General features: G+C 43.2%; 1 protein-coding gene across 1 annotated transcript; it reads left to right on the forward strand.

Annotated features, from left to right (window-relative positions):
* The first annotated feature begins 6,018 nt into the window (after positions 1-6,018).
* On the forward strand, positions 6,019-8,290 carry TMEM174 (transmembrane protein 174). The gene is made up of 2 exons (XM_030969345.1): positions 6,019-6,714; positions 8,188-8,290. The coding sequence occupies exons 1-2, from the start codon at positions 6,083-6,085 to the stop codon at positions 8,288-8,290; spliced, it is 735 nt and encodes a 244-aa protein (XP_030825205.1). The 5' UTR covers positions 6,019-6,082.
* The last annotated feature ends 7,852 nt before the right edge of the window (positions 8,291-16,142 follow it).

Genomic DNA, 16,142 nt, shown 5'->3' on the forward strand with positions numbered 1-16,142 from the left:
TTACCTTTTGGTCTGCCTGGTAACAAACACTCCAAATTTAGGCTATCTCTGGTCCTTATGTAAGTATAATCCCTAGGAAAATCAGTTTTAGCTGCAGTTGAGCCCAAAGGCAGCCCTGAGGATAGATAATAGGCTAACAGTTTAACTGTGGTAACCACTGGTTTCAGGGGGATTATTCTGCTGTTTTATATCATTATTCATGGATTATACAAGCAGTGGTTATTGTGTGAGAGTGAGTGCCACAAAGCAGTGCTATCTTTGAAGTGCAGACATTACTTACCAGCAGATGCGGGAGAGGCAGTTTCATGGAAACCCATGCAACAAATGTTTTTCACTGACATAACACTTCACAGACCCTTCAGAAATACAACCCTCTTAGCTCTTCCATCCTGCTGCAACCCTAGGGTAGTGGTAGTGGCCTGCCTTCAGGGTTGAGGTTCTCATTCTATTTTGTGTTTGTTTGCATCTGTTCCCAAATTGAAGGATTAGCTTGTAGTAGGTAAAGATAATTAGGAAGAACTGGGTTGCTGCTGTCTTTGACATCTTACAACTTACTCTGAATGCTGTTTGAGAAAAACAAATAGGATTCTGTGCTCAGAAAAGTGGCAGGGCTTTAGGCTTGGTTCGGCCTGGTGTATTTGCCAGCATTAAAACTTTGCAAGAGTGATCTCTGAATTGTTCAGCTGAGTCTCTGAACAGCTGTGTGCCTTGGGACCCCAGTTACATCTCCACTTGTCATCTACTATGCTGAATTTCAGAGAACTTGAGTGTAACAGGATGCTGGACTATGAATTAAGAACTTAAATTCCCTCCTGTGCCTAGGGAAAGGTGATTGCCTTTTTGTCATCTTGCTATGAACGTGCCTCTCACGTGCTGACTGCTTCAGAGAAATGTTCAGGAGCTCCTGTGTTTGCCATTTTATTTCCTATTCTGTGTCATTCCCTCAGTTACGCCAGGACAGTTCTTTGTGCAGCCACACAAATACAAACCAGCCAGTGAGGGAAGTATATTTAGCCAGCAGTAGAGCTGAGGGGCTTATGCATGCAGAGTAATGAGCAAACACGGCACAGAGGGGGATTTAGTATGTAGGAGCTGATTAAACTGGCATGACTCAGCCACTGGAAATGTCTGTATGAAGAAAGGGAATCCACAAAAGCCAGTAGGCATTTTGTCTTCTCTCAAACATTTTTTACCTAGTAAGTTTTTCAAAGATGTTTCTCCTTATACGCAATCTGCAATACAAGCTGTAGTTTGCCATCTTTGTGATTATTTTTTAAGCTTTTGCTCCTACTCTTTAAACAGTGGGGCCCACTGCTGTGTATCATTTGTGCATACATAGCTTTGCATGTGTCTAAGGGGCCTGTTTCTCTCTCAAATTATCCATCTATCATATAACAAGAACAGAAGCTGGGTTATTTTACTGGAAATATCCCATGCAACAAAGCCCACGTTAGCTTTATCCTGTTCTTTTTCCAGAACACTCATTTTCTGAAAAGGCTAAATATCAAAACATGTTTTTACAAATCTGGAATATTTGCATGTGGTGGTAAAGTGAAAAAGTATCAACCTCTTCTGCTGCCTTCAATTTGCTCAGTTGGTTGTTCCCAAGAATGTACCCAAGAGACCAGACAAATCAAGCAGAATATGTTGATTCATCTGAGTTCTCTGTAACAGAAACATAATCTTGTTTTCCTTCAAGGTTATTGTATTTTGATCATCTACTCCAGAGTCTTCAGTGTGGGTCACTTTATTTCTAAAAAAGCAGTCTTCATGTGGTTCAGAAAGCTGCTGACCTGACTCAGATTTGGCATCCTGAGAAGGTGTAACCTCTGAAAACAAGAATTGAAAATGGAATTTCTCTCTCTGTGATTTTGAGAAGATGCTTAGGAGATAGATCTGTTTACAACTGTATTAGCATCTTCTATTTTTGACTTAGAAAATCATTACTTGAAAACTCAGTGGATGTGCTGGGTGCCTCTCCGTGAAGTGCTCAGCACTGAAGTAGTTAACATAGCCCGTGCCACAGTATTTGCCGACTGTGCTGTTGAAATCTGTTGTAGCAGGGTCAGAAAATGTGAGTAAGAGGCTAGCAAGTCTGCCCTCACCACTGAAGGCTACCACTGGGTGAATGGCAGTAGAGGGAGGAATTTTTGATGTGGGGAGTAGGAGTGAAATGTCTGCATTAGAAAGGAAGCAACACCTTGTAAAACTATAAAAGTAGCTTAAAATAATACGGAATAGTATTTTTATTGAGGAAGTGAGATACTTTACTGTCCCACTAATGGTGCTATAACCCTCTTTCTACTCTAAGGTTAGCTTAAGTGTTTGACATACAAATGCTAGTGAGCAAAGCAAGTTGGTTACTGATTCACACTTACTTAAACAGGCAAAGTGGGAGGTAAGGGTTGCTTGCCCTCTCTAAGTGAAGGTCTTTCTTCCTCGCTGCCTGCACTGACACTGCTCTGCTTCTAACTGCAACACTGCAATCCTTTGCATATGAGAGATTCACAAAAATATAAATTAATACCTTTTCTCTAGGAAAAGTCCTTCCTACATCAACAGCAGCTAAAAAAATCAACAGTTAACTCATCTGAAAAACTGAGATTGCACAGGTCTTTGCAATGTTGCTACGTTTTTGTGATAGCAGCACTTGATATCGCAAGGGGGTGATTGTACCCACTCCATCTTTGACCTTTGTGGTTTGTGTTGCTGTATTCATTTATGCCTTTTCTATCATATCTTTTCAGAGTCATGGCTTGTAGTGCCAATAACCCCACTTTTTCCACTGAACATGCCAGATTTCATGCTTCCCCCCTCTATCACGCATGCATGCATCTCAACAATTAGGCATGGAAAAACCTTCATCTTGGTGGGCCTGCTCACAAGACAACATTTTCCGGAGCATATAAAGCCACCTTGCTGGTAAATGCAGTTGTGGACAGCTGGCTGAACCTGCTCCTCACAATTTATTTGTGCTTTGAGGCTGGCAGTGCAGGAGTTCAGGGGTGAAAGGCCCACTCACAGTGGTTCTTCATGTACTGCTCATACACGTGTAATTAATGTTTTCCACTAAAGACAGTTACCTTTCTCTAGGAAAAGGTCCCACTAACTCAAACCACTGATTCCTTAATCTCCCTAAACTATGGACTGATAATTTGTTCTTACTTATTTTAAAGCTAATCAATGTGCAATACCCTGTGTTGTGCAGCTTCTTTCGCATGTTCTTTGACTAAGTCCCTGCTTATATAACTGGTGTGTAAGAAAATAAAACCTTCCTACAAGAGGCTGATAATGTGGACAACTGTGTAAAAATAGGTAACATAAGGAGAAGAAAAAAGGGCTAAGTGATAACCTGTCAGTGTTCACTAGGATGACTCATCAAACAGGTTAGAGAACTGAGGGGGTGCAGAGCACCTGCTTCCAGCAGCAAGCACTGCAGGCAATATTTTCTATTACCACTTCACCTGGTAATAGAAAATTAGGTGGAAGAACAGAAAGCAAAGCAGTGCTTGTGTTCAAGGGTAAGGTCTGAAGCAGATGAGAACAAAACTGTATTGAGATCTGAAAACAGCACTCATTCTAAAACAACTCACTCCAACCAATTTTCCTTGGTTTCACAAAAATCTTGTGCTTAGGAGTCATACCAGGTAAAAGGGATGCATTTGGTAAATTGACATTTTTAAGTGAGTCCCCGGAACACACACTTATTTGCAAAGAAAAGCACTGGTCTTAAAAAAATCAGTGTGATCCAGTAGTCTCTTAAGACCTTGGCAGCTGCCTGACCGCAGCATTACCACTCTCTGGGAAAATAATTGGAGAAATATGGGGATGCATAGAGGAAACTGTCTTACAGAGAGGGGACAGTTTACAGAGAAAGGACTAATTTTAATGTAGATCCCAGCACAGCAAACAGAGAGTGTTTTCCATCCTATTTTAAAAGTTCAAGTGGCATGTGGGTTTGGAAGGAAAAAAAGAATCCTGTGTTCTCCAGCTCTACTGTGCACTTGCTCAACACATTAAGTCATGTCCTAGACCAGAGGAAGAGGCGGCTGTGGGATGACACAACACCCAACTTGGAAAATTCTGATTCCAGACAGGATCTAAGGACCACTCTGTGGGATTGAGGAAGTGCTCCAGCACAATCCCATTGCAAATAGCAGTTGCAGAGTTCTTGAATGAATGAAAGGAGCAAGGTGACACTACATCTGTATAAACTATTAGCTAGACAGCTATTATAATATAGTGCTGCTTTTAAAAGCATGTTGGAAAGCCTGAAAGATTCAGCAGTGGCAAGGATGATTCATAGTATGGAAAAACCTGACTTGTAAAGAGCAGTAACAGTTCATTCCATTAAGTTTAACAAATATAAGGTTAAAGGTGATGTAGACTTTGGCTATAATTGCCAGTGCAAGGACAGTTTATCTAGTATTTCAGCACTGTCTAGTTTTGTTGTCATCATACAAAACCACTGCATTGCAAGACTGATCTCTTTGCTCAAGAGGTGCAGAGAATCCTGACCAGACTTAGTGTTGTGGGAAAGGCTAATCTTGAGTGTATTTGTCAGAAAATTTGTTGACACCCTGGGTAACAGGGGTAACTTATTAATGCTGCATTTGGAAGCTTCACAGCTTTTTTTTTTTTTTTAAGGAATCCAACACTAATATTCCTCAAGGTATATGCACTAAAAAATGAGAAATACATCTGCAATTGCATTCAGCATCAGTTTAAAGGTGCCAAATTTGGTGAATAGCGCTTTCCAGGAAAGAACTGTTGTCATGCAGTGTGATGTGAATGCACAGTAGACTAAAGGCACTTTTACTGACTTTGAAGAAGCAATCTTAAAGATAAATTTTCTAGTTCTAGAGTTATTTTTAATTTTACAAATCTCAGGATTAGCTTGCTTCCCCAGAGCTGCTGGTAGCAGGAAATAGCATTATATGTTCTACTGCCTGAGCAGTAATCAGTGTCCTGTGTGTAGTATCCTGCGATGCTAGTCAAAACAGGCAGAGTAGTTGGAGATTTTTCCTCCTTAAGGAATTATACAAAGACATTCTACCAGAACCTTTCAATAGCAATTGCTTTAGTCTGAAACTGTTAGGAAACAGAAAATTTCAAAATTCAATAGTCTGTTTAATATATGCGACATGAGTTCAGCAGAACAATTCATTGTGATATGAAGTATCCTAGATATCTGTGAGTACAGGATAAGATTCCTCACTCTGTCAAGTTTAGCGTTACAGGAGGTGCTTTCTCTTTCCTGCAGTGATGTGCTATTCAGGGTATTTGGGCATTATTCTCTATAAACCTTAAAACCTACAACAAAATATGTCCCAAATTAAGGGGAAATTATAGGGTAATTTTATTACTTCAACCAGCTGGAAAGCTTTGGCTGCCTTGAAATAATGTTTCTCCCACAGCCAACAGTTCTCCCAGGCTTCTCAGCACTCACCATCCTGTTGCCACTTACCCTCCTGCTCACCTACTGGTTGCCCCAGAAAATTATCAGAAAGTGTACTTTTATATTTTTTTTAAACCATGAGCTGCAAAATGAGCTGCAACAGAGGTCCAGGCATGACTATAAATGTCACGCTTCAGAGCATGGAAAAGCAGTCCTAGCAATGGCCATGAGGAATTTTCCTGCAGAAAATTGAGCAGGAAGTGAAGAGCAAGGATCTCTTGCTGCTGTTGACTAAACATATGCTGTCCGTATGTTGGACGCATCAGCTAGCTGGGGCCAAGGAAAAGCTGCAATAGCTTCAGCTTGCTTTTTCTGCTATCCAGAATGAGCGCAGTATCATGGGTGCTAAATTAAAGAAGAAACACAAGGAGGCAGTCATGCAGGGGTGAATCCATTTCGGAAGTGATGGTGGTAATTCAAGAAATCTTTAGTGATGGCTTCAGGCTTCACTTCCCAGACCTTTGTTCTTTCAAGCAAAGTTTATTCTTTCACGTGATGGACTCTGTTAACCATACACACACAAAGTTCTTGTATAACTAACCTGAAACCTTCGACTTTAAATGCTCTGCCAAGTCCTTTACAAGCCCCCTTTCTCTTGAAGGAGAGGATACGTTATAGTCAGTAATGGAGCAAAACAACAACAGTGTAGAAGATTTCTCCTTGAATGTTTTTTCTGTCACTCCTTGTCAGCCAAACAGATCTGATGCCCTGGTGTCAGATGGGGATAAAGCTGGCACCACTCTGCTCTTTTCAGGTGTGTTTTTGGGACTGGTGGGGATCACTTTCACTGTGATGGGATGGATAAAATACGATGGCATTACTCACCTGGAGTGGACTCAGTTACTAGGGCCTATTCTGCTGTCTGTCGGGGTGACTTTTATTCTGATTGCTGTTTGTAAATTTAACATGCTTACGTGCAAGCCTTGTAAAGAAAGAGAGGAAAATACGTCGGAACTTGACCAGGCTGCAAGCGGACAGTCCTTTGTCTTCACTGGCATTAACCAGCCTATAACTTTCCACGGTGCCACAGTGGTACAGTACATCCCTCCGCCGTACCCGTCCCAGGAAGGTGCTGCCGTCAGTCCCGGCCACCTTCACCCAGGGCTCAGCTGCTGCGCTGCTGCTCCCCCCAGCACCTCGCCACTTCTCGCCACGGGCTCTCCTCACTTCTGCCCTGCCTACGCCCTGGACAACCTGGCTTTTACTGGAGATGAGAGCTACACTGCTTATCCTGCAGAGAATTCCAGGAGTCAGAGGTACATCTTCTGAAATGCCTTAGTGTGTTTGAACACAGGCTTCTGAATATTTTAAGTACAATGTGTGGTTTTTGTAAGAAACTGCAGCTGGTCCAGGATATTATCCTTCTCAGACTTTTTTTTGTCTTTGTTAGGAATTTTTCTTGAGTGACGAAACATACTTTTCCTGCAAAGTGCTTTTATACAATTTAAATTCACTTATAAATGCCTTTTGGTTTTCAGTAAACTAAACCTCTTGTTACTTTTTAAGATATATGTGCTCCTGTTTATGGAGGTTTTCTTATGTTTATCTTGCCACCTTTTGGTTATTATGTGTATGATACCAAGATGATTTTTTGCCTTTTTTTTAATATACCGTATATATATATAAAGATATACGTTTATATATATATATATAGAACTTTTATATATCCTCAGTATTCTTAGCATGCATGCTTGTAATTCCTTAAGTCTGATAACTTAGCATAGCCCGAGTATTCTGTTAGGCCAGGAGACCAAACATCCTAAAGGCCTTGTGGCAGGAGGCCAGAAAACCCTCCACTGTCTTGGGAAACCAAGGTCCTCTCTAGAACACATCCTGTAAACCAGAGATTCAGCCCATGCAGGGGGAATTCCACAGATAGGGGAATATCACACCATCCATCCAGGCCTCCCATTGGGGCACCCCTGTTAGATATGCTGATTTTCAAGGTCTATAAATTGTATACACCATCTATTGTGGGGGTGCATTGCAGCACATCCCACCTTGGTGAAGTGGTGCACCATAAGGATCTTTACTAAATACTGAGGTAAAACCCCTTGTCCCGTAACTGTGTCTGGCTCTCCATTTTTAAGACCCGGAAAAGGCATCATGTAGAGCCAGAGGCTTCCGCTCAAATGCAATCACAACACATGAGTCAGCACACAAACAGCATTTCTGCAACAATGCAAGAATCAGTCTGGTACCAGATGCTCTCCCTCCTAAATACACCTGGTCACAACATGCTGCTGTCCCACTGTAACAACCTCCCCCCTCCTTTTTTCCTAGTTTTGAGGCATAAACAATATTGGTCATGTTGCACAGCAGTATGGAGCTGCTCAAATTGTACACAAAATTATTTTATATAGTTCTTTCCTCCAAGGAAAAATATTCCAATTATAGGAATTACTCATAATTATATCCTTTGTGCAACACAAGTCACTGTTAGTTCATTTATCACAGTCTTTTTAAAAAAGTGCTGACTAACCTATTGTTCTCCGCAAATATGAGTGACAGGCATAGGCAGGGTGGAGACAAAGGTCACCTCCTGACACTTCTAAACTTCATGAAAAAACCACAGCAAACAGCTGAATCTCAGTAAAACTTCATCTCACAGCATTTTCTCCATAAGCTGGGGAGTACTTTTCCCAGATAAGGCTGGGAGGATGAAACACTGAAATTACGTGAATGGTCTGGTAAATTCTTTTTGTATCTTCTCCTCTTCCTCTTTTCAGGTCAGAAGACAGTTCTGATGAACCAGAAGGACTGCTGGAAGACTATGCCCGTAATAACTTGTCACCTCCACGTTATGAGGAAATATACCCTTTTTCTTCATAAAATCATCATGGACAAGAGACAACAATCCTAAGAGATGCTAGCAAAAATCCCAGAAAATCTTTTTATTAAACACTTGTGTGATAAGATAGTGTGAACAAGTTCTTGATATTCATACACAGTATCACTGAAGATATTTAACTGACCCCTTCCTTTTTCTCTGTCAAAATTTGTTAGCCCTTTGCAGTGCAGCTTAATAGCAGAGCTATTAATTATTCAGTGGCTAAACTATTAATAGCAAAGCTATTAAACTCAAGGATCCAAATCCATATTAGGATTCCCCAACAAGAAGCTTGATTTTCAGACTTGATGAAACCAGGGAGAGCTGTGACTGCGTAAGATGTTTGTGGAAGATCATGATTGCTCCTGGACATTCAGCATCTTTAGAAAATACTTGATTTTTTCTTGAGGTATTTTCATTCTTGATTGCTTGGGAAACTTCAAAAGTTCTCAAGTGTCTGATCCATGAAAGTCCATTTTATGTCTTAATTTTGTTTGATTCTTTAGAAGACCTTACTCATTAATAAGTCCAGTCTACAGATTAGAGTTTCTCAGCTTGCTTTACCTGGACAACCAGTCCTATTGCACAGCCCAGTCCTGTAGGCATTTTTTTTGGAGCATCCTGCTTGAACCACAGCATCTCAGAACAGAGGAAACAAATAGTGACTTATGACACCTTTTACATAAGATATCTAAGACATCCTGCATGTATCAAATTCAGTCCCCTTCCCAACCTGATGGGAGGCAAAGCACAGTCTCCCACCAGGAGTCCTAATAACTATGAAGTTAGTGTCACTAAAAAAAATGGCATCTTTCTGAAGCCTCGACGAAGATGTGTGATCCTGCCACTGTTAAGGACTTTGACAATCACAGTTGCTGCACCCCACTCTGTGGGAGGGCTGTGGTGAAACACCTCGGAGGTCCCTTCTTACTTGAATCTGATCTTAGGCACACAACCCAGGCTGCAGGTTGCCTCCAGAGTATCTAGGCAACTGTGGCCTGTAGTAAACTTTCTTGCTCAAGTTCAGCTTGGTTCCATGCATTGAATCCACAACAATTTGAGATAAGCTCATTTGGTTAGAGAATGGCGTTGCTGAACACCCAGACTGTGGGTTTGATCCCTGTATGGGCCATTCACTTAAGATTTGGACTTGATGATCCTTGTAGGTCCCTTTCAATTAACAATATTCTGTGATTCTGTGAAATATATTTACAGCTGTATTTAACAAAAGATAAAGTGTATTAGCTCTAAAATTTTGCAATCCAGAATGAAGATCCAAAGAGGCTTTGCTCAAGAGCTTTTTAAACCTCAGAGCGATGACAATGCTACAAGTCCCTACATTTTTATTTTGTTTTTCCACATATATTTAAAGCTCTGCTTTTGAATGTGCCAAGAAGTGCAACAAGCCAGTATTTCCCTATGATGATCCCATTAGGTTTGCTTATCTCCCTCAAAGCAAAAGCTGATCTCAGCTCTCACCTGCTGGAGTGAGCACCACACAAAACGCACTGGAGGGCAATGGTCACTGTCCCAGGTAACCAAGCAATGCACTGCTGGTGTACCTGCGGGTCAGTCTCCTGACACAGCACAGCTAAAAGCAGGCATCCATTATGGAATGCACCAACTTTCTCTTACTTGTCGATGCAGCTGTCTTGGCTCTTGCCAGATTTCATCCACCTGTGACTGAGCTCATTCCTGGGAGCTGGAGAAGCTTGGCATTTGAGCACAGACAGTTGCACACCAACCTGATGTACCTGACAGCTGGCTGAAAGTCTCAGAGTTTCTGTGCAGCTGCTCTAGCAATCAGGAGACATAGCTCTGGATGGAGATGTGCATTCAGAACATTGTCCAGCTGCCTGGACCTGCAGGTGCACGCCCCCTGTCCTGTACACTTAGAGGTCGCCAAGAAATAAAGCATGGGAGGGACACAAGACAACCGCTGTGCTCCATGGTGATGGACAGGACACTGACAGAGATCATATTTGGGATGCAACATTTAAACAGACTCAAAGCTGGATTAGCAACGACAGCAGCAGCTACTGATCAGTGACTGCAAACTTTGTGTGAAGTTTTTCTCATTAGACAAGTCTGGAACACACTTTTTCAGCAGTGATGGCCTGGTGTTAGCCGGTAGTTGGAGAAGGGGAGGCACGTGTAGTTGGAGAAGGGGACACATACTGTGATCTCTATGGGAGTGAGTGAGAGAACAGAGAATCTAAAAATAAATGCAAGTTTCTCTCACGGAAGTGTCTTACTTCTTTTCTGGAATTTACACAGAGGTGAATTCATCCTCCCTCCACAGCAGGAAACTGGATGGTCCCAAATCCCCAGGTAGTTCCACATGTACAGAGCCCTGAACTTAGCACATAGTTGTGCTGAACCCAGCAGGCACTGCAGTTGCACAGAGGTCAGGCTTGATGGATCCAATTGCAAGACTAGGGTCAACATTTCTGCCTGGTCACCCTCCCCCACCCCAAGAAAATTCCTTCAGTCAGACACCACAGATATTTTTCCTGCTGCTGTTCCTCCTGCTTCTCTTCTTTCCATCTTCAACTTTCATCTTTTTTTTATTTTTTAAGTCTTTTTAACCTCAGAGTTTGTGGGGGGTTGCTCTGTATGTGTGTTTTCTTTGTTTCTTTGTATTTTGGAGGTTTTGTTTGTTTGTTTGTTTTTACTGTGATATATAACCATCACATGAACTCACTTCTTAGCATTAAGAATTCTTTCTGTGCCATGATGAGTGAAAGAACAAATCTTTTTGGCCTTCAACCAAGGTCAGCTGTCAGAGCCCTTCTAGATTATACTGATGTAACTTCAGAAAACACCTGGAAGACTGTATTTGAGATTTTGCTCAATCTTTTTTTAATTTAAGATTGTGCTCTTTAAGCAAAATTGCATTCTCCCACATTGCAGACCTGCAGAATATTGGGGATTTAATAGTTTAAGGTGTCTTGCATTCTAGTCATAGTGATAGAATCTTGTCTGTACTTTCAGCTATGTAACCCTGCGTGGGCTCTTGGGATTTTTCCTAATATAATGCTATTTATAAGATTTTGATCATAAACTAGTTAATGTATGAAATCAGTAGAGGCATGTCTATTGATATGAAACTGAGCATGATCTATTAATTTCAGTAAAAACTCTGCACAGAGCTTCTCTAAGATCGAGGAGCTATTTCCAGACTTTGAATGCCACATGGTGCAGCGTGCGAATTTCTTCTCGGATTAAATCGGAAGTCTGCTGTTTCACACGGGCGCTGCGGTATCTGCGGTCAGTGCGGGGGTCCAGCAGGAGGGTTTGGGGCGCGGTGCTTTAGCAGCACCTTCCCCCCGCAGCCGAGTTTCCCCGGCTGCTGCCGTGCCCAGCGCCGATGCTCCCGCGCCAGGGACGTTCCCCAGCGCAGAGCACGCACGGGCGGGGGCGCTGAAATCCTTCTGAGAGCTATTTTTAAACTGAATCGGGATTTAGGAAATCTGGGTCTCGGGAAAAAAAAAAAAAAAAACAAAAAACCAAACCTGTAAGTAGGGCTCGTTCGTCTCCAGAGAGCCCTAGTGACGCACACGGCGAGCCCTCAGCACGGGGCCCCTCCCCGCGGGGAGGGTGCTGCGGCCTCCATCCCGCGGGGAGACCGAGCCCCCTGCCCCGGGGCCGCGTCCGGGCCGGAGCGCGGCCGAGGCGCTCCCCCGCGGGCCGGAGCGGGGCTGGCCCGGCTGTCCCGCCGCGCCGGTAGCGCCAGAGGGCGCCGGGCCGCCCGGGAGCAGCCGCGGCCGCGGAGGTGCTGTGCCGGCGGGCGGCTCCGCAGGCGCCCCGGTGCCCTCCTCTGCTTACCCGCCCGAGCTAAAACTGTGCGGGTTTAAGGAGATTTCTTCCCCCACTGACCCGGCGGGTGTCAGAGGCGCAGACCCGGCGGCCCCTCGTTGTGAGACACTCGGCATTTCAACCCGGGGAGCCGAAGCTTTTGTTCTTAGCTTCGAATACTCAAGATGCCGTTGAAAAGTATCCTGTGCTCTCTCACAACCGAGAGCTGGCTTACTCAGGAACAAAATACTCGTGGTGACAGACCCAGTGAAATCGCCGAAAAGCAGGGTACCATGCCCGCCCTCACAGCAGCTCTCACACCCCTCCCTGTGTGAGACGCTGGGCTGGAGACATCTGGAAGGACTGCGGCTTGGGGGTAGGCGCTGCACAGTGCACTCACATGCCCCCCCGTCTCCTCCTCCTCTCCGCTGTGACCTAATGGGACAGGCTTCTGTCTGCATGAAGGAGCAGGGGGAAGTCCAAGGGTCATTTGCAAAGAACTAGGGCATGCTGTTTGTATACAGCACCTACGATAATCTGTGCCTACTCCAAGTATCATTACTGGCTCCACTTTAGCCGTCAGGGTGAATAGACATCAACCGGACGTGCTGAACGTCGGTGTTGCTGCCCCATCCCCATTGTGAATCAGTGTGTCTGTCAGAGAAGCGTACAGCAGAGCCAGGTGGGATCCCATGGGCTGTGCCTGCATTAGCTGGGCAGCGCTGCTCAGCGGGAGAGGGGCTGAAGAGGGAAACAGCAGGTGCAGAGAGGCCGGTAACCACATGCACTGCATGTTGGAGAGGTTTATATCAGACTTATTCCTTTGGACTTGATGCTACTAATTAGCAGTTGAAATACACGTTGTTCTCCTATGGTGTATTTTCTGGTACAGATTTATCCAATAGAAATTATTCATCTCACACCTGCAATGTGATATGATGATATGATTGATATGATATGATATGATATGATATGATATGATATGATATGATATGATATGATATGATATGATATGATATGATGATATGATATGATATGATATGATGAAAAGCTTCACAGAGCAGGTGAGGAGTGTAGGGAATCTCTTAAATAGCACCTGATTTAGAGGCACTTGTTGCCCTGCAGACTGGGATGACTTGCAGCAATTGCAGGAGTTGCATGTTGTAGAGCAGAGAGGCTTCTCTCAGCTTCCTGACAGCAGTGAGCTCGTGGGAGAGCCTTTCCCAGTACTGACAGAGGTTACTTTGAGGGATCTCACAGTGTACTCTTGACACCTTCAAAGGTACATATAGTCTAATTTTGAGATGTAGCAGGTTTGTGCCTACCTGAACAATAATTTCAAAGTGATGAAGAAGTTTTCCCAGGGGGAACAGGAAAAATTACTCCCTAGCTCTTGTGGTCTTGTACCTCATTCCTGATGTGATAACAGCAAAGGGTCAAGGGTAAATCAGTAGTGGCACGATTGTATCTGTGTCGTGTGTGGCATCTCTAATGAGCAATTGATTATATCTACACACGCTATTTAGCAAACACCATGGGACATGGTCTAGCAGAGTAGCTGCAGTATATCTCTTATAAAATCCTAGGATGAGATTAATGCTCTCCTGTTTGGGTTATATCATGTCAGATTTCTAAAAATGTGTTTATTTTTGTAGCTAAATCATCACTCTATATGTAAGATGCTGTGCTTGGTTCTTAGGGAACAGGGCATTCTATTTAACAGCCCTGGGTAGATGACCCAATAATTTCATGTTTTGCATAGCTGCAGCATCCTCTTTACTTGCAGTTCAGCGAGTCTGCTCAAGAGCTTAGCTCTAAGGTAAAGCTTCATGCTCTGTCAGCTGAAGATATACCTAAAGAAATACAGAGCAATAATGCTGTCCAAGGTCATGACTTTCAAAACAAACTGACAAACAATCAAACCCAAAACAAAGAGGTGTGCTTTTTAAATTTCTAACCATGAAAGTGGCTGTAGCTTTCATGTTAATGGGCACTGTTTGGGGTAACCTTCTTGTTTCTCTGCTGCTCTGCAAGGCAAACCCAGCCAGAAACAGTGGTGTTCAAAGCAGCAGTGACTTCTCACATTGCCTTTTGTCCCTAGGCACCTGCCACACATCTCTGTGGTCAGCTGACAGAGCTTTGCCTTACACAGAGGCCTCGCAAAAGCTGGCAGTTAGAGAAGGCTGTGATTTGCACCTCTTTGCTATTTTTGTTTGTCCCCATTTGTTTTTCACCATTTAACATGCCACCTTCTGGATTTATGTAGAGCAGAACCACAATTGCCACAGCACATGCATCATGAAAACAGTTTCATTATTTTTTCAAAAAACACATGCATTAGATAACCATTTGGCCTCATTCTGCTTAAACCCTATTAAGGGAGGGAAGAAAATAAACTAAGACTTCAGCAAAAATTAATCTCTTCTGAACTCTAGAGGTGCTGTAGGAGTTTTTTTTTTTTTGCTACAAAACAGCAGTTCCCTGCAAAATCTTCCATGAAAATGTAAGGAAGGATAAATTATTGGAAATATATATACATAATCCACCAACATGTGATCTTACTTATTTTTATAAAATATTAAGAGAAGATTATTATTTTTCCTGTATCAGTCCAAATAAGGCATTATTCTTACTCTATTCCACTTCCCCAGATTTTGCTCTCAAACCAGAGGTACTTGAGTGTTTTGCAATGTGCCAACACTGCACTATTGTAGAACTTTCTATGTTGTTTTGGTCTTTTGCAGACTGACAGGTGCTTTGTCCTCTTGCCCTCCACACTGACTGGACAGGGACTGATCAGCACTGTGCTGCCAAAAGAGCAAACATAGATATACATTAACCCAGCACACACATGCAAAGAGTAGAATGACTTGTTTAAAATCAACTTTTGTAGGGCTGTGTCAGTGGGAACTGGACTAATGTGCAAGTTGATGAGAGAGTGCAGCACTGGGAGCATCAAAGTGGAAAAGATTTGTACGACTCCTGCTGTGGTAGGCAACTACACAAGCTAAATTGTTCAAGCTCCATTTTAGAGTTAGTTAGTATTTGGTCCTGCTTTTAATGGAAGGTAGGAGAAAGTTAAAAAGAGAAAGAAAGACTCAACATGGGAGAGGAGAGGAGAGGAGAGGAGAGGAGAGGAGAGGAGAGGAGAGGAGAGGAGAGGAGAGGAGAGGAGAGGAGAGGAGAGGAGAGGAGAGGAGGGAGAGGAGAGGAGAGGAGAGGAGAGGAGGAGAGGAGAGGAGAGGAGAGGAGGAGAGGAGAGAGAGGAGAGGAGAGGAGAGGAGAGAGGGAGAGGAGAGGAGAGGAGAGGAGAGGAGAGGAGAGGAGGAGGAGAGGGAGAGGAGAGGAGGAGAGGGAGGAGGGAGAGGAGAGGAGAGGAGAGGAGAGGAGAGGAGAGGAGAGGAGGGAGAGGAGAGGAGAGGAGAGAGGAGAGGAGAGGAGAGGAGAGGAGAGGAGAGGAGAGGAGAGGAGAGGAGAGAGGCAGGCAGATTATGGTTATGGGGGAAAAAATAAACTCCTTTTACATATTATGATACCTGTTTTATTGCCTTTGCCTTCTCAGTCCGTGCTCTGTATGTTGCTCTTGACAGTTAATCAAAATCAAGCAACAAATGTCTTAATCTTTTATGTTTATTTAGCCATACAGTCCAAGGTGGTGACCCAGCACCTTGGGTAGCATTACTGAGATGGTTTTTTTTACATTACATGTTCAAGTATTTTATGTTACCTTCCTGTTATTTTCACAAAAAACAGCCTCTCCTCCTTCTGTTTAGGAAAAAATAATCCAAATGAGCTGCAAAACTATGTCCCTGCTTCCAAACAATTAGTGAAACTTTAATGTGAGTAAACATGCCATCATAATCAAAGCTGTGTTTGTGATCTAACTGGATAATAATTCACTCACTAATATCATCAGCTCAGAATGAACATCAGCATAAGTATTGTTGGTGCAGGTGTAACTTAATGAATTCAGGCTCATTTTATCTGGCATTTAGTTGCTTATATTGGTGTTGGCAGCATTAGGTCCCCCAATTTTTCATAATGAGCAACACCATT

The sequence above is a fragment of the Camarhynchus parvulus genome, chromosome Z (assembly GCF_901933205.1).
Source record: "Camarhynchus parvulus chromosome Z, STF_HiC, whole genome shotgun sequence".
NCBI lineage: Eukaryota > Metazoa > Chordata > Aves > Passeriformes > Thraupidae > Camarhynchus > Camarhynchus parvulus.

Bases quoted from the DNA above. Each gene is read 5' to 3' on its own strand.
- TMEM174 (XM_030969345.1), top strand. From the start codon at position 6,083: ATGGAGCAAAACAACAACAGTGTAGAAGATTTCTCCTTGAATGTTTTT. The intron at 6,715-8,187 runs GTACATCTTCTG...TCCTCTTTTCAG, and splicing joins GAGAATTCCAGGAGTCAGAG to GTCAGAAGACAGTTCTGATG.